This window comes from Buteo buteo, chromosome 17 (genome assembly GCF_964188355.1).
Source record: "Buteo buteo chromosome 17, bButBut1.hap1.1, whole genome shotgun sequence".
NCBI lineage: Eukaryota > Metazoa > Chordata > Aves > Accipitriformes > Accipitridae > Buteo > Buteo buteo.
In genome coordinates this window covers 336,006-359,564 of record NC_134187.1, presented here as the reverse complement: position 1 = coordinate 359,564, position 23,559 = coordinate 336,006, and the positions used below count along the sequence as shown (strand labels likewise).

Genomic DNA, 23,559 nt, shown 5'->3' with positions numbered 1-23,559 from the left:
GGGCGGTCCCGGAAGAGCCCCGGAGGAGGAGGAGGAGGAGGAGGGGGCGGCGGCGGCGGGAGGTGCCCGGGCTCGGCCGGGGCCATGGGCGCTTTCCTCCCGCTGCTGCTGCCGCTGCTGCTGCTGCTGCTGCCGCCGCTGCCCGGGGCCGCCGGCGGCGCGGCGGTGAGCGGCGGGGCCGGGGGGAGCCCGGGACCGGGGGGTGCCGGTGCTCGGGGGTCGGTGGCGGCGGTGGTGGTCGGAGGATGGCCGGATCGGGGATGCCGGGGGAAGGGGTGCGTGTCGGGGAGCGCCCGGGGTTGGAGGGTGTTCCGGTCGGCGGCGGGAGGGCTCCGGGGGGGAGCCCGGGGGTCGGTGAGTGCCGGGTCGGGGGGAGGTCGGAGGGTGCCCGGATGGGCGGGGTGGCTCCGGGGGGCGTCGGAGGGTGCCCGGGTCGGGGGTGGCCGGTCGGATCGCGGGGGGGGGGAACCCCCGGGCAGTCGGGGGTGCCGGGGGGTACTGGGGGTCGGGGGTGCTCCCGTGGCTGCCGGCGCTGCCCGGGCCCCGCCGAACGCCCCCCGCCCCAGGTGTGCGGGCGCTGCCCGGGGCCGCTGCGAAACGGTTCCATCGTAGCCCGGTACTGCGCGTCCCAGGCCGGCACCGAGAGCGAGGGACGCTGCTGCCGGGAACGGGGAGCCCGCCCGGAGCGTCTGCTCGGGTACGGGACGGTGGGACGGCGCGGGGGGGCACGGCTGGAGGGGGAGGGGAACGGGCTGGGCGCTAGGCAGGCGTGCACTGGGGGTGCAGAGGGTGTCGGGGGTGCTCGGGGTGCAGGAGGGTGCCTGGTGCAGGGGGATGACAGGGCGGGTGTTGGGGGATACGGGGGGGTCAGGGGAATGGAGGGGGTGGGGGGGGCGTGGGGGGGGCAGGCAGGATGGGGTGCAGGGGGTGCCAGGTATGCTGACCTCCCCTCCTCTGACTGCTGCCCCCTCGCAGGCTCGACCTCGGCAACTGCTCCCTGCGCAGCCTCCCCCCAGGGCTGGCTGAGGCCGCGGCCGCCATTGTCCTGTGAGTCCATGTTCCCCCCTCGTGCCGTCCCCCCCCCCTGCTCCCCACAAGAGGCTGGGCCAAGCAGGGAGAGGGGTCTGGTGGGACCCTCCCCCCTGCCCCGATGGGCCCCCGGGCCAGTGCAACCCTGCCTCTCTGGTCCCCGACCCCCAGCAGCCTGCTGCCCACAGGACACCAGCCACTCTCCATGCTGTTTGAACAGCAATGGCAGTCAGGGGGAGTCCCCAGTGACTGGAAAAATGCAAACATCACCCCCATTTCTAAAAGGGGAGACTCTGGGGACCACTGACCAGGCAGCCTCACCTCTGTGCCTGGTCAGAGCATGGAGCAGGTCCTCCTGGAAGCTCTGCCAAGGCGTGTGGGTGACAGGGAGGTGATCAGTGACAGCCAGCATGGCTTCACCAAGGGCAATTCCTGCTGGACCAACCTGGTGGCCTTCTATCATGGAGGGACCATGCTGGTGGGTAAGGGAAGAGCAACTGATGTCATCTGTCTTGAATTCTGTAAGGCCTTTGACACGGTCTCCCACAACATCCTTGTCGCTAAATTGGAGAGAGATGGGTTTGGCAGATGGACGGTTAGATGGATAAGGAATTGGTTGGATGGCCGCGTCCACCGAGTGGCAGTCAACGAACAGCTCAATGTCCAAATGGAGATCAGTAATGAGCAGTATCCCTCAGGGGACCAGTACTGTCCCATGTCTTTATTAACAATGTTGTGGGGCCGAGTGCAGCCTCAGCAGGTCTGCAGGTGGGTGACACTGAGCTGTGTAGTGCGGTTAATTTGCTTGAGGGAAGGGGTGATGCCATCCCCAGGGACCTGGGCAGGCCAGGGGTGGGTGCATGTGAACCTCATGAAGTTCCACAGGGCCAAATGCAGGGTCCTGCCCCAGGGTCAGGGCAACCCCCAGTATCCATACGGGCTGGGGGTTGTAGGGATTGAGAGCAGCCCTGCCGAGAAGCTCCACGTGCCCGGTGTGTGTTTGCAGGGACCTGACGGAGAACCCCCTGACACCTCTTCCCAATGGCTCCTTCCTGGGATTCACCCACCTGCAGGACCTGTGAGTACTGGGGCGGGGGGGGGACGGGGACGGGGTGCAGGGGCCACCGCAGCACCGGGTGCTCAGCTCTGCTCCTCAGCGCGGTGCCGCTGGCGCTGGAGTGCCCAGGTGGGAGCAGTGCCTGGGAGGAGGTGACGACACATGGGAGCAGCAGGTTCTGCCAGGGCCAGAGGAACCTCTGCAACAGCTCCATGGAGCTCGGTATGTCAGGGTGGGTGGAGGTGCCTTGTCTGGGGGTCTGGCAGGTGGGGGTTGGCCCTGGCCTGGCCCTGTGACCCCCGACTCTGCTCTGCCAGCTTGGCTGTGCCCTGAGAACGCTGCCTGTGCCCCGGATGGCCCTGGCCTCGTCCAGTGCCTCTGCAACAGCCCCTTCCATGGCTACAAGTGCCTGCGCGAGGTGAGTGCCTGCAGGACAGGTCCCCCCCTCGCCACGCAGCCCGGAGCCAGAGCAGCGTGGGCGTGGGGGGGGGCAGCGGCACTCACTGCTGCTTCCTCGCAGGGGACATTCCCTGTGCTGCTTTTCTGTGGGATCCTGGGAGCCATCACCCTGTCCCTGTCCCTCCTGCTGTGGGGCACCCAGCGCTGGAAAGCCAAGACCCCCTGAGCGGGGAGGGGGTGCCTGCGCCAGCGCCTCTGCTGAGGCCAGGGTCGGGGGGCTCTGAGTGCTGGGGGGGTCTGTGTCCCGGGGGGCTCTGTGCCCTGGGGTCTGGCTCGCCATGTGTGGGCTGGGGATGAATAAAGCCCGCAGCATCCTCTCCGTGTGTCTGTCCGACTCCTTCCTGGGACAGGCAGGGAGCGGTGCAGGCAGCTGCCCAGGGGCAGTGCGGGACCCTCCAGGCAGCTCTGGGGAGCCGGCTCGCGGGGCTGCGGGCGCCCCCTTTCCCCACCTGCTCCGCGGGGGAAGAGCCCCCCGCCGCTCCTTTGGACCCCGGCCCCGAAACCGCGCTGCGCTGCGGGCGTGCGGCGGGGAAGTGCAGCGGGGTCTCAGCAGGACCTGGAGCGCGAGTACGCGGGGCGGGGCTGTCAGGGGCGTGTCCATGCAGATCAGGCACCGCGCGGGATGACGGGACATATCCCCGTTACACGACGACGCCGGCCACGGGCGTTATGCGACGGCGGGCTGTCTTTTGCTATGGGTCGCGGTCCGCGAAAGCTATAGAGAGGGTTTGGTGGGCCCATCGACGCACGGCACACTCCCAAGTTCGGCCACGGCGGTTGGACACCGTCACAACAAAAACTGAATGCAGAGAGGGATATAGGAACGGCCACCTCAAACACACCGGGTTCTTCGAATTTCTGTCTATTTTTATTACCGCGAAATCAGGGGAGAGCGCGAACGCAGTCCCCCACTACCACAAATTATGCAGTCGAGTTTCCCGCATTTGGGGAAATCGCAGGGGTCAGCACACCCGGAGTGCAGAGGATGAGCCTCGCCCTGGGAAAACCACCTGCCTGATCATGGTGTCTCCCCTGCCAGGTAAGTATGCCTGCTCTCCCGCCCGGCAACGCCGCACGCACCACCACCTACTCCCAACACACGGACACACGCGCCCGCACTCCCACGCCACACCCGCGCACACCTCTCACTCTAAACCCCACTTCTGCCCGTCGCGCGGCGCCCACGCAGCTCCTGCGACGCCCGTGGCCGGCGTCTTCTTGTCACGGTGATACGTCCCGCCATCCCGCGCCCTGCCTGATCTGCATGAACACGCCTCCGCCGACCGGGAGCGGCTCTGCCGCCGCGGCGCGATCTGCGAAGCCACGCCCCTGTCCCCAAGGCCCCGCCCCGGGTCACGCGCGCAGGGCAGCGCCACCGGGCGGCCTCGGGGAGCGCTTCCCCCGCCCCTCCCCGGCCGCCCGCGGAGGTGGCCCCGACCGCGCCCGCCGCCTCGGCGATAGTCGTGACAGCACTCGGGGCACCGTCCCTCCAACCCAGGCCACAGCGTCGGGAGCGCCGCGGGGACGGCCAGCGGGTCACCGGCGAAGCTCGGGCGCCGCGGGGAGCGTGCCGAGGCCGCAGCCGGGAGGGTGACCGGGGACAACAGGCGCGTCCTGGCCCCGGGGACCAGGCCGGGCGAGGTGAAGCCCCGCGGGAGCCGAGCGGCCAGGGGTGCCGGAGAGCGCGGGCAGGGTGCTGTACGCGGCGGACCTGGTGACACCGGAGGTGGCAGAGGCGTCATCCCGGGCTTTGGGGTCCCGGCACCCCGAGACCGGGGAAAGGCTGGAGCAGGGACGGTGTCCCCTGGGACGGGGATCAGGGCAGGGAGCGCTGCAGCAGCCCAGATGCACACGAGTGCCAGGGCCCGATGGGACGATGCAGGTGTGCCACGCCAGCTGGCAGAGGGTCATCCACCGCGAGCCACGCTCGGTGACCTGTGCTGGGCCACGGTGACGGTGGAGGTGCGGGACAGCTGCAGGAGGCAAATGTTGCCTGCGCCACACGCAGCCGGTGCCAGCGCGGGAGCAGCTGAGCCTGACAGCGGCGCTGGGGCCTGTGAGGCCTGTGGGGAGCGTCGGCTCCGCGGTGGCCGCCCGGGGACAGGGACAGACGGACGCCAGCCGACCCGCGGCCGGGAGCGGAGGCACGCAGATCGCGCCGGCGGCGGCAGAGCCGCTCCGGGCCGCCAGGGGCGGGGCTTTGCGGGACGCGGGGCGTGTCCATGCAGATCAGGCAGGGCGCGGGATGGCGGGACGTATCACCGTGACAAGAAGACGCCGGCCACGGGCGTCGCAGGAGCTGCGTGGGCGCCGCGCGACGGGCAGAAGTGGGGTTTAGAGTGAGAGGTGTGCGCGGGTGTGGCGTGGGAGTGCGGGCGCGTGTGTCCGTGTGTTGGGAGTAGGTGGTGGTGCGTGCGGCGTTGCCGGGCGGGAGAGCAGGCATACTTACCTGGCAGGGGAGACACCATGATCAGGCAGGTGGTTTTCCCAGGGCGAGGCTCATCCCCTGCACTCCGGGTGTGCTGACCCCTGCGATTTCCCCAAATGCGGGAAACTCGACTGCATAATTTGTGGTAGTGGGGGACTGCGTTCGCGCTCTCCCCTGGTTTTGTGGTAACCAAAAATAGACTCTGGATACAACGAACTACAAAGAAGTAACGGAAATATTACTTTCATAGCGTGTTTTACTCATGAGTTAAGTACCCGCAGTCAATCCAGTCCTGGTTCCAAGAGATGGGCCTGTGCTCATTGCTCTTCGCGGTCGCGGGGAGACGCCTAATTGGTGTCATTGCTCTGTCATATTGTGCTGTATCACCTCACACGTCCCCGTCCCGTCCCGTTCTACCCCACGCCAGCTGTTCCCTCAGTTTGGGGTGTCTGGCGGAGCCTCCCGCCCGCTGACCCCGCACTGTCCTGTCCAGACACCTCTTTTTCACGCGTGGACGTGTGCGGCTGTGCGGGGAGAGAGGCGATCGCGTCTCCGTGCGCCTCCGGGGGTGCCGGCGGGACGCAGAGCCACTTGCGGTTAGGGCGCAGCCACGTGGCTGGGGAGGGCGTGGAACGTTTCGGTAATGACGTTACCGACGTGACGCCATCCCCCCGCGCCACCGCCGCGCTGCGACTTCCGCCTCCGGTTCCGTGCTGGCGGCGCGGCCCGCAACGGGGCGGCGGCGGCTCCGGGAGCCCGTCGGGATCCCGCCCGGATGGCGTCCAGCGCCGCCCGCGGGCCGCGCTGCCGGGAGCGGAGCCGCCGGGGTCGTTCGGGACGGGGATCGGTGACCACCGGGCGCAGCCGGAGTCGCAGCCGGGCACGGGAGGGAGAGCTCCGTACGTACCGGGGACGGGCGGTGCCCCGGGGCCGTGCCCGCCGCTGCGGGAGGGATCGCGGCGGTGCTGGGCGGGGGGTCGCTCCCCGGGGCACCGCGTCGTGCCCCGGCGGGATTACCCGGTCCTCCGTGCTGCGTGGGGCAGGCGGAGGGAGCGGCCGGGGCTGGAGATGCCGCTTGCTTTCCTGTCGCTGCTCCGAGCCTCCGGCTTTGCTCGCCTCGGCCTGGAGCTGAGCCGGACTCGCCGCTCCCGTCAGCGTGTTTGAAACGTTGCCCGGGTATAGGTGTCCGACCCTGTGTCCGTACGTCCCTCCCGGCCGGGGGGCTGGGTGGCGGCAGCCCGCTGGATCGCTGTGCCGAGAGGTGGTGGGAGAGCCCTGTTGTGTTTTCGTGCTAACTCTGGCTGTTGATTTTGGGCAGGGGAACTGTCGCCGCTCAGAGATCTGGACGCTTTGGACCACTCTGAGGAGGGAGTAGAAGCTACCAAGTCCCAGAAAAAAACTGTCCGGAACCAAAAACCAAAGAGCAGTCCTAGTGACCCCAATGGCCCAGCCCCTGTGGAGACCGAGGGGTGCGGCGAGCCCTCGAGGACATCTGAGAATGGGTCTGTGCCGCCCCCGAAGGCACCTGGGAAGCGCGGGCGGAAGTCCAAGACTGAGATGCTGCTGCTGAAGCTGTCTCAGGACCTGGAGTGCCCGACCCCAGAGCCCATCTGTGTGCAGAAGATGCTGGGGAGCAGCGAGGCGGCAGAAGGCCTGGAGACCACCCCCGGCGGGCGCCCCAAGAGACGGGCAGCCAAAGTGTAAGCAGGGGCAGCAGATGCGGGGGTCTGGAGGCGAGTGCTGCAGGGAGATTGCAAGGACAGCCAGATACCGCTCTCAGAGTGGTTCCTTGAGACCTGTGTCTTGCCTGGGGGGGGGCTTGGTATCTTTCCTGAAGGACTTTGTCCCACATCAGTGGGACAGACTGGTTCCCCATGGAGCGATCTTTTCCCACTTTAGGAGAGTGATTTGACCCAGGAGCGTGGGGGTGTGGGGAACAGCAGGGTCTGTAGATGAGCTTGCATGTGGCGGGTGTTTGACGGCAGTGGGGAAGAGGTTTCCTTGGTTCCTGACAAAGCCAGGAAGAGGCTTTGTCTGGTGGGGAGCAGAACAGGCTGTGCGAGCCATGCACTGCATAAAGGGGAGTCCTCGGGGGAGCCCGTGTGCTCTGGGGCCTCCGAAGGCAGCTCAGGCTGTGCCTGTGCTCTCTGAGTGCCTGTGCGAGGAGCCCTGGGTTTTCAGGGGCAGAGCTGGCAGGGTTGCAGCGCCCCGGTTCCCTCGCTCTGCTGCGCAGAGGGAGGGCGCAGCGCCTGCAGCAGGGTGCCCAGTGCGGGAACTCCCTTTGCTGAGGGCGCTCGTGGGAAGATCTGTGGCTTTGCTGCCTCGTGGCTGGCAAAGGGCCATACGCTGCTCTGCCTGCTGGATGCGTTCCCCTGCCTGCTGTCAGAGACCCAGGGAGGCTGGCATTCCCTGGGGAGGGGCAGGGGATGCTGGCTGTCTGAGTGGCTGGCCTGGAGCCTGGCAGTGCATCCAGACGGACTTTGCTGCAGCCCAGCTGGGCAGGGCTGGAGCAAATTGCTCGCCCAGACCATGAGCTGGAGGGTTGCATCTGCCTGGTCCCTCTGCGGTCCCTCTGCTCACCTTGGGCAATGCCTTTGGTGTCCCAGGGCTTTGCTGTACCTGCAGGAGCTGGCAGAGGAGCTGACGTCTGTGTACCAGCCTCCGGCTCCCACCGAGGGTGCCCAGGAGCCAGACCCTGAGCGTATCCAGAAGAAGCGTCGGAGCCGGAGAAGAAAGGAGGAGGAAACAGATAGTGATGATCCTGCGCGAGATGCTGACTTCGTGCCCTCAAAGGAGGTGTTGCTGCAGGCGGAGGAGGAGGAGGGGAGTGACGCGCCACTCAGTGAGGTGTCAGAGCCAGAGCTGGAGGTGGTCCGAGGACACGGTGGGAGGATGTCGTCTTCAGGGGTAAGGGGAAGGTCTCTGCCTTGGCCGCTTCTTACCTTTGGCCCGGCATGAACAACACAAAGTGTCTGAGCTGTCCTGTGGTGTATCCACCCCCGGCTGTTTGGGGCAGGACAGCCCTGAAGCAGTACTTGGTCAGGGATGGCACAGTGCCCATCAGCCGTGAATCTGGGCATGAGCTCTTGCGGCTTAACTGCGGGCAGCGGCAGCTCCGAGTGAGGGTGGATAGGGACAGGGTGACAGGTACTCCTGGGAGAGGGTGCAGGGGTCTTGGGCTGCTGCTGAAGCTGATGGGAGGTAAAGGCAGGGTCCTGGAGGCTGTGCTGTAGTATGTGGAAGTCCCCAGGACGGGACTTTGTATCTTTAGCCAAACGTGACATGGTCTTGGTGGCTGCTGCTGCTGGGGCTGGGGGAGAGCTCTGTGCTTGTGTCCTGCATTGGTGCCTTTTAGGACAGGCGGGTCCCCCCAGGGGCTCATGGGAACATTTGGGCAGGCAGGGGCAAGCCGGGCTGGACCCTTTGGCCGGGCCCTGCTCTGAGTCTGCTCTTGTGCCCAGAGGTCCAAGCCCCAGTGCCGAGGCCTCGCTCCCAATGGCTTCCACAACTCCATCATGGCCCCAGTGGAGAAGTGCTCCAGCCTCACCTGCAGCCTGTGAGTGGGGGCTTGAGGAGGTGCTGGGGGGTTCAGGCTGGGCTACAGGGAGCGGTGGCTGTTGGTGCCCTGGGGACCCTCGCTATCACAGGCGTGATGAGAAAGGAGCGTGTGCCATCGGGAGTGTCGGCGTTCGGGCGGTGGAGTGGCTGGGCCAAGCCGGGGGTGCGGGGAAGGGCAGGGGCTGAGAGCCCTCGGTGTGGGGATGCCTGTGCTGCAGGCAGGGTGCAGGGGCAGGGGGCTGCCTGTGCTGCAGACAGGGCCCGGGCTGGGAAGTGGAGCTGTCGCTGAGGTCTGGCACATCTGCTGCAGGCGAGATCAGAAGTACTCGCAGTGGGAGTTTCCCGACTGGATTCCTTTGGCACACAAGTGGACATGTCTCTCTGAAAGGTACTGTCGGAGCAGCGTAGGAAGGGAGAGGGGCTGGGAGGGACACGCAGCACAGGCACTGCCTGCACTCAGGCTGCGTGATGGGGCAGGTCCTGGCAATGTTCGGGGTGAGCTGGAGCAGGGACAGCAGGTGGTCCCAGCCATCGGGGCTGGGGGAGAGCGAGGGCGTGGTGGGTGCTGTACTCCCACACCCCTCTGGTGGGGTCAGGCCCCAGCAGAAAGGATGGGGCTTTCTTGTCGTGGGCTTTGTGGATGTTGTGGTTTAACCCCAGCCAGCAACTAAGCACCACACAGCCGGTGGGATGGGAGAGAATAGAAAAAAAAAGGTAAAACTCATAGGTTGAGATAAAAACAGTTTAACAGAGCAGAAAAGAAGAAAATAATAATAACAATAATCAAATAGCAGTAATAGTAAAAGGATTAGAATATACCAAACAAATGATGCACAATGCAATTGCTCACCACTTGCTGGCGGATGCCCAGTTAGTTCCTGAGCAGCAATACCCCCCAGACCAACTCCCCACAGTTTATATACTAGACATGACATCATGTGGTATGGAATAGGCCTTTGGCCAGCTTGGGTCAGCTGTCCTAGCTGTGTCCCCTCACAACTTCTTGTGCCCCCCCCCAGCCTTCTTGCTGGCTGGGCACGAGAAGCTGAAAAATCCTTGAGTTAGTATAAACACTACTTAGCAACAACTGAAAACTTCAGTGCGTTAGCAACATTCCTCTCATACTAAATCTGAAACATAACACTATACCAGCTACTAGAAAGTAAGTTAACTCTATCCCAGCTGAAACCAGGACAGTGGGTCTCATGGATTTGGCCATGGAGTCTTAGTAGCCATCAGGGTAGCCGCCAGCAGGACATGCTGGGCTGTGCAGAGGCTGGGATGGGTGCTGGGGCATGGTGCTGTGCTGGGGAGGTGACTGGATGAGGGGCAGGTGGGGAAATGTCCTCTCACTTTCTTCTGCCTCCCCAGCGAAGCTGCCCCGTACCTGCCGGCAGAGGAGAAGTCTCCCCTCTTCTCCATCCAGCGGGAGGGCATCGAAGACGATGGTGTCTTGTACAGGGTAAACAGGTCCGTGGCGGGCTGCCCCGGGGCACTGCTGGGGTGATGGGTGTTGTGCCTGGGACAGGCAGTAACCCCCAGGGCTGTGGCCCTGGCAGGTCCAGGGGCCGGGTGGCCACCCCAGGGCCGCAGGAGTGACGGTGGTCTGAGCAGCCAGCCTGTGCAGCATGCCCTGGGGTCCCACCGCTGCCCGGCCCTGTGCCAGGGCTCTGTGCCAGCTGGGTGCTGCCCTGCCCGGCTCATGTGTTCCCGCTCCGCGGTGATGCTGCTCTTGCCTTATGCCCTTACCTGCTTCCCTGCTGGCAGGTTCAACTCGCTGCAGCCCCATGAGGAGCGCCTGGACGTGTCCTTCTTCGTGGGCGGCCCTGTGTGGGCGATGGAGTGGTGCCCATCCCCAGAAGGCTCAGCGGCCTCTCAGTACGTGGCCCTCTACTGCCATGGGAGCATGGAGGAGACACACAGTGTGGCCGGGCTCCATGGGGGCCCTGCACTCCTGCAGCTCTGGGGCCTGGGCACACTGCAGCAGGAGCAGGGGTGAGTGGCCTGGCCTGGGGAACGGCCCCCCCGGGGAAGGTGCTGGGGGCTGCCCGGCTCCCAGGGATGGGGCAGGGCCCCTACCTCTTGTCCCTCCATGACTGAGAGGGTGGTGAGGTTCGTCCTCTCCCAGAGCTGCCAGCCATGGCCTGAACCTCATGGGGGCTGTGCTCGTAGCTAGCTTCACTGCTGGTGTACGCTGGAGCTGCTGGGCACCAGCTCTTGCGTTCTTCATGGCTCAACCCGTGCCTGCAGCTCTGCCGACAAAGCCGGGCTGGCCTATGCCGTCGCTGCTGACCATGGCTGCGTCTGGGACATGAAGTTCTGCCCCAGCGGTGCCTGGGAGCCGCCCACCACTGCCAGGAAGGTGAGTGTGCTGCCAGAAGGGCTGCCCAGGCCCTGGGGGGGCCGCCTTTGTTTCCCCCGGGGCTCTTAAGTCCATGCCCTCACTAAAGCCCTGCCTTCCCCGGCGGGAGATGGTGACCCTGGGGCTGAGCCTGTGTGTCATTCTGCAGCACCCGCAGATGAGCCGGCTGGGCTTGCTGGCCGTGGCCTTCTCGGATGGCAAGGTGGTGCTGTACTCCCTCCCGCACCCCGGGGCCCTGCAGCGCTCCAAGAGAACCCAGGTAAAAGGTAGGAAGAGCCGCGCCACCGGGCAGGGGTGTCCTGGCCCTCGTCCCACCGTGCCGGGGTGGGCGGTGTGCGAGCCCTGGGGCTGGGGCCCCTCTGCCCACATGCGAGGGGGCCTGCTGTGCCAAGGGGGCTGGGCTGGGGCACTGCCGTGGGGCAGACCCTGCTCGCCAGATGCAGCGGGACAGTGCCCAGGCCAGCATCGCCCTGCCCGGGAGCTTTGTGTAGTGAGAGAGGGACAGCGGGGAGGAGCGAGGCTGCTTTTTGATGTCAGAGGATGTCAAGGTGCTGCTGACTCAGAGGCAGGTTCAGTCTCGGGGATGCTGCGGCAGCCCAGCCGGGACATGGCTCCTGGGCAGCCCTGCCTGAAGCTGGGTGCTCTCAGCAGTGTTGCTGTGACTGGAATGGGGTTGCAGGGCAAAGTGTAGCTGTGGTAGTGTGTTCCCGAGCCTTTACCCACCTCCCTGCTTGCTACTGGGAGTGTGTCCTGTTGTGGCAGAGCTGCTTATTCCAGCCCAGCTCGAGCTGTTTATCACAGCAGGGATCTGGGGCTCTGAGCGCTCGGCCGGTCTGGGCTAATGGTGCTTGTAATAGTCTCATCCGTTGGGAGCCGCGCGAGATTGATGACCTGTGCGTGCTGCTCGTGGTCGCTCAGCCGTGGCCGACAGCTTGCACGTCCGTGGCTGACAATGGGAAATGGGTTCCCCGCACCCGAGCGTGGGTGCCGGTCCCCATCAGCACGTCGCGCTGACGCCTGCGCCAGCCCCGCGCTGGCCGCTGGCGCTGCCTTTCCCGCCCCCCTGTCGGAGTGCCGGCTCCGGGTGGTTTGCGCTGGCTGCCGCAGCCCCCACGTGGGGAGCTTGCGGCAGGCGCGGATCCTTCCCCAGCCTGCAAAGCTCCTGCGGACAGGCCGGGTCCTGTCACGTAGCGTCAGCCTGGCTGCAGCTGCACGTACTGTCCTTGTGCCTCGCAGCCGGGCTGGGGGTGCCGGTTTGCAGCCGCAGGATCAGTGCCAGACTGCGGCGCACTGAGGCCCTGCTGGGAGCTGCTGGGTCGGCGTGGCTGTGCTGGCTCTCTCTGGGGCTCCGGGTACCCACGCCTGGTGTTTCTGCCTGAGAGAGCCCAGGGCTGCTCTCCATGCCGTGTCCTGGCTATCATGGAGGTGCCAGAGAAGATGCATGGCTCCTCCGTATCTCTGTACAACACTGCCTCCGCCTGCGGCTGTCACGCTCTGGGGTGCAGACGTGCTTGTCTGGTGCTCACTGTGCCTGAGGACAGGCCTGCGCTGGGGGACTGGGGGGCCCTTACGGCCCAAGAGGTGCGGGACAGGGGCCCCACAGCACTCGTGTCGTGTGTCACTGGCGGGGGAGATTCTCTGGTGGACAAAGCTGGTGCGTGGGGTGTCCTGTGGGTACCTCATCCTGAGCCGTTTGGGCACAGGGGTCTCTGCACAGTCTGCCCTCCCCAGGAGTGGCTGCCCGGGCTGCTCCAGGCCCCATCACTGGCTGCCCTGGCCAGCTTGGCTGCCTTTGCCTAGCAGAGCAGTCTGTCCTGCACGGCTGCTCCTTTCATGCCCAGGGCGGTCATGATCTGGTCTGGCCCCTGTGTGCCACTGAGTCCCCTTGAGTTTGGTGAAGACGTCTTCTATCAAGGCAGGCAGCTGGTCGTGGTGGGGTGAAGATGGCTGGTGTGGGGGGAGTGTCACCCCTGTCCCATCTCTGCCTGTGGCGCCTTTCGAGGTGCCGCTTCCTCCAGCAGAGGAAGGTCCAGCTCCTGGAGGTCTTGCTACTTGCCTGATCTTGGATTTGCTGCTCTTTATGCTCTGTTTTCTGCTGCTGGGTGTGCTCGCCTGCCGTTTGTCGGCTGTGGTGGGGACGCTGGTCCGGACGGGTGGCACACAGGGACTGGGAGCCCTGGCCAGGGCCGCGGGGAGCAGTGAGCCAGGCTCCGGGCTCCTACCGCAGGGAGCTTCTATGAGAGCTGGTGCCTGTCCTGACCCTCCTCTGCTCTCTTCTAGATGGGTCCTTCCACAAGCACGTTATCTGCAAGGTCAGTGTTCTCTACCACTGTGGTCCCCCATCGGGGCTGGCACCCAGCGAGCCTCCTGGCTGGTGCAGGTGGGAGAGCTGGGGCAGGAGTCAGGACGCCTGCAGAGCTCGCCAGCCCCAGGGTGTTTGGGGTGGCACAGTAGAGCCATGCTGCCAAACCTGGGTGTCCCCAGCTCTTGGGACGTGGATGGCACCAGCATGGGGCTGTGACTGATGTCTGTCTTTTGGCCTCCAGGTCCAGTGTATTGCCACACTCCAGGTGGGCTCTATCCAGGCGGGGAATGCGTCCGAGTGCGGCCAGTGCTTCAGCCTCTCCTGGATGCCATGCAAGCCCCATCACCACCTTGCAGCTGGTTTTTATGACGGTGAGTCCCCCACCTGCATCCCACAGCAGAGCCTTTGGGGAGCAGCCCTTGCCCTGCAGCAGGCAGAGACGCACACAGAGCTTTCTGCTCCTTCAGCCTCGGCCTGGGGCAGGGAGTGGGGGACCCTGAGGGTGAGGTACAGGGGCAGCATCGTCATGAGCAGCAGCAAGTGGAAGGCACTGTGCAGGAACCTCTCTGCCTGTCCCTGGGACAGGGGGACGGCTTATCATGGGCGGGCTGTAGGCACCCTCACATACCTGGTGGCTCCAGGACGTGGCTCTGGCTTAATCCACATCTAGCTGACTTGGCTGGATGTAGTTTTGTGTCTGGCTTCAGGCAATCCACAGCTCTGTGCTGTGCTGCCAGGACTTGCTGTACCCGAGCCATCCTGTCCTGCTCTTAGCCCCAGCTCCAGCCCTGGCTTGGCCACTGTACCTCGCAGCTCCAGCAGCCTCTGCCTGTGCCACTGCCTGTCCCCCAGCCCTGTGCTGCCTTGGATCCCACGCTGCAGTACTGGGTGTCCTCTGCGCTGCTGGTACAGTTGCGGGGCAGCTGCTGAGGCAGCTCCTCATGGGGATGGGTCTCCTCCCACAGGTACTGTGGCTGTCTGGAACCTGCTCACCAAGTCCCTGCTGCAGTGTGTGCGCCAGCCTGATGGCTCCCTCAAGCTCTACCCTTTCCGGTGCTTTCTAGCCCACGACCACGCGGTCCGGAGCATCGAGTGGTGCAAGGCCGACAGGTGAGGGCTGGGGAACTGGTGCTGGTGCAGGCACTGACTGGGAGAGCGGGCTCACTCCTGCAGATGAGGGTCCTTTGCTGAGATGGGCTTAAGAGGACTTGCTGCTGGCACTTGGCCCTCTGAGGCATCGAAGAGGTTGGGTTGGGCTTTTCGGGGTGAGAGGGGGTTGAACCACTGCCTGTGGGAGCAGTGCTGTGCTGTGGGACATGTTGTCCCTGCAGCAGGGACGGGGCACGGCTCTGCTCTGGGGTCTCAGTGCTGCCTTTCTCCTGGTTCTCAGCAACTTCCTGGTCACGGCAGGGAGCGACCGTAAGATCAAGTTCTGGGACCTGCGGCGGCTGTACGAGCCCATCAACAGCATCAAGCGGTTCCTCAGCACAGAGGTGGCCTGGCTGCTGCCTTACAATGGGGTCACTGTGGCCCAGGACAACTGCTATGCCTCGTGAGTGTTGGGACCACTGTGGTGCCCTCTCTGTGCCCAGGGCCAGCCCCACTGCTGGGGTCTGGTCTTACTCCATGGGGTCCCTCTGGTCTCTCCTTCCCTGGGAGCATGCGGCTGTGCCGTGGTGAGGGCAGACTCTGCTCATGCTGGGTCACACCACAGCTGTGCAGTGTTGCCATCCCCTCAGCCGCATCATCCTGGGGCACAAGCAAGGTGGGCAAGGGGAAGGATGAGGCATCTGAGCTGGGCTGGCCAGTGGGGCTCCTGCGTGGCGCCAGGCTGACACAAGTTGGCAGAAGGGTTCTGGGGTCTTGGTGTGTTCTCAGCCTTCGGGAGCTGCCCTGAGCTGCCTCGTGATGCTGTGACACGCTGCTAGGGCAAGGACAGCCCCCCTCCATCCGCCTGGGTCCTGGGGTCTCTGGGGAGGTGGGCTGATGCTTGGCTCTCCCAGTCTCGGAGCAGCAGTGCAGAGTTCTGTCCTCATCTGTTCCCTTTCTGTTGCAGTTACGGTCTCTGTGGGATCCACTACATTGATGCCGGGTACTTGGGCTTCAAGGCTTATTTTGTGGCCCCTCGCAAGGGGACTGTATGGGTAAGAGGCTGGTGCAGGGCAGTTCTGTCCTGGGGGCCATGTCAGAGGGGTGGGCACCTGCACCAAACCCAGGACCAGCTGGGTCCCACAGCGGCGGGTGGGGGTGATGCCACCTGGCTGTGTGAGGCCCTGGCTCTTGGGGTCACCCTCTGCCCCTCGGGTGAGGGACCGTGGCAGCCATGTGAAGTGGTGTCCCTGCCTGTGTCCAAGCTGGCTGCGCTTCCGAGCCCGGCCCTCCCAGGGTGGGGGGCAGAGGGTGGTGCCCAGGGGTTGGGGTCTGTGGTGCTGCAGCCCGGCTGGGGGTGGTGGGGAGCCCATTGGGACCCCGCGCCCTAGAGCTGTCTGTTCCTGTAGAGCATATCTGGCTCGGACTGGCTGAACACAGTGGCTGCAGGAGACATCACCGGCGAGCTGGTGGCTGCGGTGCTGCCTGACCTGGCCGTCAATCCCCTCAACGTCAAGCGGTCCTCAGACCGCAGATTTGTAAGAGGCTGTCGTGCTCAGCAGGGCCCATCCGCAACACGCGTGGGGCTGGGGAGGGTGGGAGTTGTGTTCCTGGGTCGCTGGAAGAGCGTCTTGAGCCAGCCTCAGGGCCTCTGCTCCCCCCAACACACGTGTGTGTGCGCACACGTCATGCGTGTGCATGTGTCATGCCCTTCCCGCCCGGCCAGGGGCTGCGTGGTGGGGAAGGGCAGTGGCAGCAGCCTCGGCTGTGGGCATGGGACCTTTGGGGTTAGGCTTATACATGGGGCACGCCTGGCCCTTTTTGTCCCCTGCCCTTATGGTAGCACCTCCTTCCTCTCCCCTGCCCCCAGCCCCACTCAGTCCCTGGTGGGCCCTGTCTGCAGAGGAGCAGATGGACCCCCTGCACTGCTCTGAGCCCCATCTTGCCCACAGCCGGTCTACAAAGCCGACCTGCTGCCCTGCAGCCCTGCTGGGTCGGAGGGCGGTGAGCAGGTGCTGCCGAAGACCAGGCTCTACAGCGAGATGGTGACCAAGAGCTACATCCGATTCCGGGACACAGACCTGGTAGGAGAGGACGGCGGGCAGGCCTGGGGCTGGGTGGTCCTGACCGTGAGTGGGACCCATGGGAGCAGGGCTGGGGCCTCTGGTGTTGTGGCTGGGCAGTGGGAGCTGCAGGACAAGGAGATGCTGCTCTGACGTGGCAGCCCCTCACCTCCGGTGGAGTCCAGGCTGGCTGTCCTGAGAGCACGGGGATGGGCTGCCCGGCCTCCGTGAAGCCTGGGCCTGGCTGCCTTGCCAGCCTGGGCCGGGGTCCCCCAGGCAGGGAGCCCCTGGTTCCCTGGGCACAGGGTGGTGGGGGGCATGGCTGTGGGCATCAGCCCCGGGCAGAGCAGCGTGCTCGGTGTCCTGGCTGTGGCAGCAGTCTGGAGTGCCCAGCCCTGGGAGGCAGCCTGGGGGGTCACAGCCTGCCTGGGCCCCTGCGGCCTGGTGTGCCGGGCTGTGTTTGGAGGTGTTGGCGTGCGGCACCAGTGCCATGCTTCTCCCCTAGAGAGAGGGAGCGAGTCTGTGGGTCAGAGCTGCTGGGGAGGCACCAGGGAGGTGGGTTGGGGTCTGCCGCGCTCTGGCTGCCCTACCCAGGCCCTCCCTGGGGTTTGGCTCCTGCTGCCCTTTGCCATGGCTGTTTGGCGGGTGACCCTGCGGGCGACCTGTGTCCCCTGGCCAAGCAGCACCTGCCCCTGCTGTGATCCTGGTGCCGTCAGGGCCGCTGTGAATGCAGCGCTCCTGCCCCGGGCACGCAGCCCACCGCAGTGCCACCGCTTCACAGCGCAGCTTTAAGAACTTCCCCAGCCGGGAGCCCATGCGCAGGATGCACACGCAGGAGGTGAAGGCAGAGCTGAGCCTCGACCGCCTGCAGCTGGAGTCCCTGCACAAGGTGAGAGGGCTGTGCTGAGCCCGCAGCCCCGCGCGCAGCCCAGGAGGGTGCAGGCAGGAGGCCGCGGCTGCTGCAGGTAGGGTCTGCCTCTGCCCCGCTACCCACGCTGCTTCCTGGGTGCTGGGGTCCCAGTGCCTTGGCCCCCTCCCCTCCTGACCCCCTTCTCCTCCCACAGGTGCGCTTCAGCCCCAACCTGGACTCGCACGGCTGGCTGGTCTCGGGTGGGCAGGCAGGCATCGTTCGGGCGCACTGCCTGGTGGGACTGGCCTCCGGCGTGGGCCGCCAGCTGCTGCCGGAGTGTCGTGCCCGCTTCAGCAACCTTTATGGGGACGAGCCCGGCAGCCCCAGCCCCGCCGAGCCGTCCCTGCTGCTGGCAGAGTAGCGTGGTGGATCCCTCGTGCTGCTGCCAGACGTGCTCGCCCCGGGCAGGAGCTTGGGCTGGGGGCAGGCTGTGCTGTCCGGCGGGGCTGTGTGCCCCCTCAAGGTGCTTCTTACCCTCTGGGCCCCTACCTCAGGGGCGGGACGGCTGCTCCTGGCTGTTCACCTGGGATCGTGCTCCGGGCCCAGAAGGATCTTTTTGCGCTGTTTGGTCTGAGCTGGTGCGGGGGTGGGGGGCAGTGGGACCGGTGCGTGTCCCTGGGTTGAGCTGTGGGTCTTGGGGCCTGACGCTGGGGAAGCACCCGTAGGCCCCCACCTGTGTGGGGCTGTGCTTGCTCTTGCCTCCCGCCCCGCGTTGCCGGCTGCCCCCTCCCCGTGCAGGTGCAGGCAGGGGCGCTGTGGGGGTCAGCCTTGTCCTGGGCAGGGCAGATGGGGCTGGCAGGGGTGCCAGGAGCTCTGAAGTTGCTCACATTGAGCCTGTGTTCAGCTGTGCAGTAAATGTGGTTTGTTTTGTAAAGGCTGGTTGTGGTGCTGGCGCGGGTCCACAGGCGCCGGTGCCTGGGGTCACCATCTCGGTGCTGCCCTGGGGCCCAGCTCTGGCCGCACTCTGCCCCTCACAGGGGGACGGGGCCGTCCCCCCTCCCCACTCCCCTCCTGGCTGCCGGCACCGCTGCTGCTGCTCTCCAACAAGTTTATTGGCGGCTGCAGGCTCTGGCACTGCCCGCTGGACTCCTTGCACAAAGACGTGGACAGACACACACTCCATGGGTGCAACAGACACGGACTCACGAGGGTGGGAATGGATCAGGCCAAAGCACGGCAGGATCTGGCCCGGGCCTGGGCCGGGCAGCAGGGAGCAAAGCCAGGGAAGCCGGCACTCAGGGCTGAGCTCTGGGCTCTGGCCGCTCTGTCTCCCTGCTCCCGGGTGGGTGCAGCAGCAGCAGCTCCCACGGGCCCCCCTGCAGCCCGGGCAGCAGCAAGCCCATGGCCGTGGGGGCTGTGGGGCAGCCCCCATGGCCATGGGGGAACGGGGGCGTCTGGGGCCAAGGCTGGGTCTGGGCTCCTCTCCTCCCTTCCCTGCGCCCTTGAGCAGCTGCAGAGGCTCCCTCCTGTCCCCTCTCCTGCAGGGGACAACAGGGCTCCGTGGGGGGACGTGTGTGGGGCAGGATCCCCCCTCCTCCTTTGGGGCTGGTCCCAGCAGGCCTGGGGCTGTGGCAGGCCCAGGCACCTGGGGGTGGAGGCTCATGGGGCAGTCCCTGTGCTGCAGGGGCCAGGCTGTGTGTGTGTGTGTCTGTGTCCCCCCCCCCACCGGGACCACCCCAGGGCTCTGCAGCAGCGGGGTGGGTGCAGCACAGGCACAGGAGCCCAAGGACTGCCCCTGCCCCTGCTCCTGCACCGCACCCCCTGCTCCAGGGGCAGCTCCCGCTCGCCTGCAGGGTGGGGGGGCTAGGGCCAGGCCTGACCCAGCTCCACAGCGGACGAGGGTCTCAGGCACGGGGATCCTGGCAGTGCTGGCAGGCTGCCATCTCCTCCTGGTACCGCTCCACCTGCACCGTGCATGAGGCAAAGCCGAACTTGCTCTGCAGCTGGGTGCTGGCTTCCCGCAGCACTGTCTCGGGGTCGGCGCTGGCCTCTGGGGATGGCGGGGCAGCGTGGCTCAGCCCCCGTGTACGGGCAGCTGGCGGGCCCCCCGGCCGTGCCCTGGGGGCTGCGTGCGCTGGCTGGGCCGTGTGTGGGAACACTTACCGACAGCCACGTGCACCGACACGGCATGGTGGCTCAGCGTCAGGGCCCAGAGGTGCAGGTCGTGGGCGCCCTTCACCCCGCTCACCCCCAGCAGCACCTCCTTCACCGCGTCGAACTCGAGGCCCCGCGGCGTCCCTGCCAGCAATGCCCGGTCACGGAGGGGCCAGCCCCAGCCCTGGCCCCTGTCAAGGTCAGGGCTTGTGGTGGGAGCAGCCAGGTGTGGGGGCTTCCCCAGGCTGGGGATGGGGGTGCCGGGGTGAGGCAGCCTCTCACCATGGGGCTGTTGCCTGGGGCAGAGAGGATGGGCTGGGGGGGCTCAGGGGGGCAAGGGAAAGACATAGGGGTGGGATGGGTTGTGCCTGGGTGGGGAGCAGGGGTTGCGAGGGGGTGAGCTGCCGCATGGGGAAGCGGCTGTGGCAGCTGCAGCCCCAAGGAGCTCCTGTGCCGCCCCGCCAGCCCCCCGCGCCCGTGGTCCTGCGCCTTCCTCACCCATCACTCACCTTCCATGAGGACTCTGAAGACATCCCTGAGGATGGTGAAGGTGGAGCCGAGGACGAAGACCGAGAAGAAGAGGGTGCTGATGGGGTCTGCGATCTTGCACTGGGGCTGCAGAGAGCAGGATCTGTGTGAGGCTGGGGGGGCAGAGCCAAGCTGGGCACCCAGGTGTGGGGATGCCAGGGCCCCATTGCCCCACGGCACCCTGCACAGGGCTGAGGGAGTTGTTCCCATGGGCAGCAGAGGGGAGTCCAGCCCAGGCACCTTGAAGTAGATGATGGTGGCAGCCACGAGGACGCCAACGCTCTGCAGCAGGTCACCCACCACGTGGACGAAGGCCGCGCGGACACTGGTGCTGCCAGGCAGGGTGGCATGGCCAGGTGGGCAGCCCCCAGTGCTCTCCAGCTGCTCGTAGCCCCCTGCACCGTGGCTGTGGCCGTGGCCGGCGGGGGACTGATGCAGGATGTAGGCCATGCTGGGGAGAGCAGGGGTGGCTCAGCGCTGTGCCCGGCAGGGTGCAGGGGTCTCGCTGGCCCTGCCTGGAACTGCACGCTGGCAGCAGTGCCAGGCAGTGCAGGCAAAGGGGGCACAGGCAGGCACACCCAGGCCCCAGGAGGGTAGAGAGGTGTAGGGCAGAGTCCCACCATGGGGCAGGGCTGGAAGCAGAGCAGGGACAGGGCAGCCACAGCACTGCAGGGAGGCACATGGGGCCGGGGCAGGGATTCAAGCCTGAGGCACGTGCCAGGGCTCAGGCTGGGCATGGGGGCAGGGCTGAGGGGGTGCTGCTTGGGGGGTGGCCAGGGGATGTGGCCCCAGAGGTTGTACGTACACGGGCTGGAAGCTGGGAACGTATGGGGGACAGGGAATGGGGGGGGGAGGAAGTGCTTGGGGACATGAGGCTGATGCACAGGGACAGGTGACCTGGGGCCAGGGCTAGGGGTCTTGGGGTACCAGGGGCACACATGGGGCAGGGGTGTGGGAGAGGAGGCCAGGGCTCAGGCTGGGGCTGTGTGGGGGGCTGCAGGTGTGCATAGCCCTGTGTGGGACATACACCAGGTTGACGCCAACGGCGCTGGCGGATGTAGCCAGCATGGCTCGCGCCTCAATCTCGTAGTCGTTGCTGACAATGCGGGCGGCCGCCAGGTAGACAAGGGCCCCGGTCACAACCCAGATGGAGAGGACAGAGGCCAGCGCACCCAGCGTCTCTGCGAGACAGCAGCTGTCAGTGCCCAGCCTGGCTGGGGGGCTCCCGTGGAGCCGAGCCCCACCCCAAGCTCACCTGAGCGGTGCCAGCCATAGCTCATGGTCTTGGTGGGCGGGCGGGTGGAGACCCAGAGGGAGAAGAGGCTGACGGACATGCTGCCCACGTCCGTCAGCAGGTGGGCTGCATCCGTCATGATGGCCAGGCTGTGCGCCAGGTACCCGCCTGCAGTTGCAGAGCAGCTGGCACCCCCTGCCCCGGCAGCCCCCTGTCCCCATCCCCGTCCCCATCCCGCCGTTACCTATCACCTCCCCGACCATGAAGACGCAGCAGATGGTGCAGGCGACGCTCAGCTGCCGGCGGGCCTGGAGCCTGCCCCGGCCAGGGCTGGGGACTGGGGGGCTGCAGCAGCAGTGGGGAGCCAGAGCCGGGGGCATTGTCGGTGCCAGGGGGTCCTGGGAGCCTGCAAACAGACTGGGGGCGGGGGGTCACTGCCAGCCACACTGGCTCCCGGTGCTCCTGCCCAGCATGCCCGGGGATCCTGGTAGCCACAGTCTGGCCCAGCTGCCCGGGGCTCCTGCTGGCCGGGCCACTGGAGAGCACTGGGCACACGGCATCGCCCCTCCCGTCCCCGTCCCGGGCGACACCGGCAGGGTTCCCCAGCTCAGTCCCGGGTGGCCATGCTGTGTGCCTGGCCGAGCCCCGCCGCCCCCGTCCCCGCCACCGCCGGCAACAAAGCCGGTGGCTGCGGTCCCCGCGGGCTGCGCTCCGGCCCCGGCCCGCTGGCAGGTCCCGCTGCCGCACTGGGGTCCGCGGCCGGGCCGCCGGCGGGGCACCGGCAGGGTATGGGGGAGCCGGGCCCGCGGCGACCGAGCGCCCCCGTCGGGACGGGCAGCCACGGGCCCGGCGGCGGCTGCGGGAGGCGGCGCGGAGCTCCCGGTGGGGTCGGGGGAATGCTCGGGGGGCGACCCGGCCCCGGCCGCCTCCCCCCGGCTGCGTGGCGGCCCCGAGGGGAGCCCAGACGGGGGCGGGGGGGGTAACGGGGCCGGTGGCGGTGCGGGAGCCGGTGCCTGCGGCGGAGGCGCCGGTGGGACCGGGGTGTCGCGTCTGGGGCCGGGCTGCCGGACCGGGCGCCGGTACGGGGACGTGAGGCGTGGGAAGCGGGGCGGCGGAGGCGGGGGGCGGGCGGGGGGCCGGTGCCGGGGCGCAGGGCGCTGATGCGTGGGGCACCAGTGCGGGAGAGGGGATAGACGGTACCGGGGCGGGGAGGTGACGAATGGACTGTACCGGGGCGGGGAGGTGATGGATGGACGGCACCGGTGCGGGTGGGTGACGTTTGGGCGCCGGTACCAGTCGGACGGGGGGAGCGGGGCTACTGCACGGGTGGGGGTGCTGGTTCCGCTTGAACGGAGGTGCCGGTACCAGGGAGGGGACGGGTGCCGGTGTCAGGGGGCGAGGGTGCCGGTGCACGGCCGGTCGGGGCTGGCTCGGGGTCTGCGGAGGTGCTGATGTCCGTGACAGATGGGTGAAGGCGCGGGGGCTGGGGGTGGTTAGGGACGTGCCGGGGGGGGTGCCGCTGTCGGGGGAGTGGGACGCGTGGGAGCTGGGCAGTGCTGGACGTGCGGGGGCTTGCGGGTCCGGGGGGGGGGGGGAGCTGGCGCTGCCGGGGGGTGCCGGGGGCGCCAGTGCCGGGGGGTGCGGGTACCGGGCAGGCCGGGGGAGCCGGGGGCGGTGGGGGGTGATGGAGATGCCGAGGGTGATGGGGGAGCCAGTGCCGGCAGTGCGGGTGCGGGGGGGATCGGGGGCTGCAGATGCAGGGGATGATGGAGGTGGTGGTGCCAGGGGTCGCCGGGGGCACTGGGGGGATGGTGCTAGCAGGGAGCGATGGGGTGCCGGGGGTGGCGGTGCCAGGGGTGCCAAGGGTGATGGGGTGCCGGGGCGATGGGAATGCCGTGATGGAGGTGCTGAGGGTGCCGGGGCGATGGGGTGCCGGTGATGGAGGTGCCGGGGCGATGGGGTGCCGGTGCCGGCGGTACCTCTTGAGGCGCAGGCTGCCGTCGGCGCGGACGGCCCGCGGGCTGACCAGGCGGGCGCTCTCGGTGCCGGTCGGGGGCTCCATGCCGGGGGCGAGCAGCACCGCGGGCACCCGCCGCCGGGACCGCCGCGGCCCCGCCCCCTACCGCGGCCCCGCCCCCCCGCCCGCGGCGGCCCCGCCCACACAGACCCATAGGCCGGAGGGAGAACGGAGCGGGGGCTCGGGCTCCGGCCCCGCCGCCTGGCCCCGCCCCTCTCCCAGGCCACGCGCGGGAGAGCGGGGCCGGCCCGGGGGGGTCGGGAGGTGCCGGCACCCCCCGGGGTCCCCGGCTCTGCCCCGGAGGAGCGCCGGCAGCGCGGCCCTTCCCCGGAGCTGAGAGCTCCCGCCCGGCGGTGCCACCGTCCCGGGCACCGGCGGGGGCGGGGGGCGGCCGGGGAGGACCCACTGAGACACCAGCCAAAGGCA

The 23,559-nt window shown here is 67.3% G+C and overlaps 3 protein-coding genes and 2 non-coding genes across 8 annotated transcripts; 3 read left to right on the top strand and 2 right to left on the bottom strand.

The window, feature by feature from the left end:
* Position 1: 1 nt before the first annotated feature.
* Positions 2–2,834, top strand: ATRAID (all-trans retinoic acid induced differentiation factor). 2 transcript variants are annotated; one of them, XM_075048808.1, is made up of 7 exons: positions 2–165; positions 633–697; positions 976–1,047; positions 2,036–2,107; positions 2,187–2,308; positions 2,404–2,504; positions 2,607–2,834. In XM_075048808.1, the coding sequence occupies exons 1-7, from the start codon at positions 85–87 to the stop codon at positions 2,709–2,711; spliced, it is 618 nt and encodes a 205-aa protein (XP_074904909.1). In that variant the 5' UTR covers positions 2–84; the 3' UTR covers positions 2,712–2,834. The 2 variants fall into 2 exon arrangements, with proteins under 2 accessions (XP_074904909.1, XP_074904908.1); XM_075048807.1 differs by having other exon boundaries at positions 3–165; positions 567–697.
* Positions 2,835–3,428: 594 nt separating this feature from the next.
* Positions 3,429–3,592, bottom strand: LOC142041276 (U1 spliceosomal RNA). Its single transcript, XR_012653397.1, has one exon. It is a non-coding gene; the product is annotated as a U1 spliceosomal RNA (small nuclear RNA).
* A 612-nt stretch (positions 3,593–4,204) lies between these two features.
* GTF3C2 (general transcription factor IIIC subunit 2) lies at positions 4,205–17,754 on the top strand. Of its 3 annotated transcripts, none has more exons than XR_012653275.1 (18): positions 4,205–5,872; positions 6,292–6,673; positions 7,580–7,880; positions 8,435–8,529; positions 8,842–8,919; positions 9,903–10,001; positions 10,299–10,526; positions 10,782–10,893; positions 11,042–11,159; positions 13,174–13,205; positions 13,440–13,569; positions 14,164–14,308; positions 14,589–14,750; positions 15,255–15,342; positions 15,697–15,825; positions 16,240–16,371; positions 17,132–17,315; positions 17,415–17,533. XR_012653275.1 is itself a non-coding variant. In XM_075048798.1 (18 exons), exons 1-18 carry the CDS (start codon positions 5,749–5,751, stop codon positions 17,619–17,621), a joined length of 2,553 nt encoding a protein of 850 aa, XP_074904899.1. In that variant the 5' UTR covers positions 4,205–5,748; the 3' UTR covers positions 17,622–17,754. The 3 variants fall into 3 exon arrangements, 2 of the variants coding, with proteins under 2 accessions (XP_074904899.1, XP_074904898.1); XM_075048798.1 differs by having other exon boundaries at positions 10,299–10,409; positions 17,132–17,239; positions 17,415–17,754; XM_075048797.1 differs by having other exon boundaries at positions 4,206–5,872; positions 17,132–17,239; positions 17,415–17,754.
* Positions 4,987–5,150, top strand: LOC142041285 (U1 spliceosomal RNA). Its single transcript, XR_012653405.1, has one exon. It is a non-coding gene; the product is annotated as a U1 spliceosomal RNA (small nuclear RNA).
* A 1,350-nt stretch (positions 17,755–19,104) lies between the features above and the next one.
* SLC30A3 (solute carrier family 30 member 3) lies at positions 19,105–23,178 on the bottom strand. The gene is made up of 8 exons (XM_075048805.1): positions 23,096–23,178; positions 21,361–21,533; positions 21,138–21,284; positions 20,910–21,063; positions 20,123–20,333; positions 19,864–19,969; positions 19,364–19,498; positions 19,105–19,250 (listed from the first exon to the last, which is right to left on the bottom strand). The coding sequence occupies exons 1-8, from the start codon at positions 23,176–23,178 to the stop codon at positions 19,105–19,107; spliced, it is 1,155 nt and encodes a 384-aa protein (XP_074904906.1).
* Between the last annotated feature and the right edge of the window lie 381 nt (positions 23,179–23,559).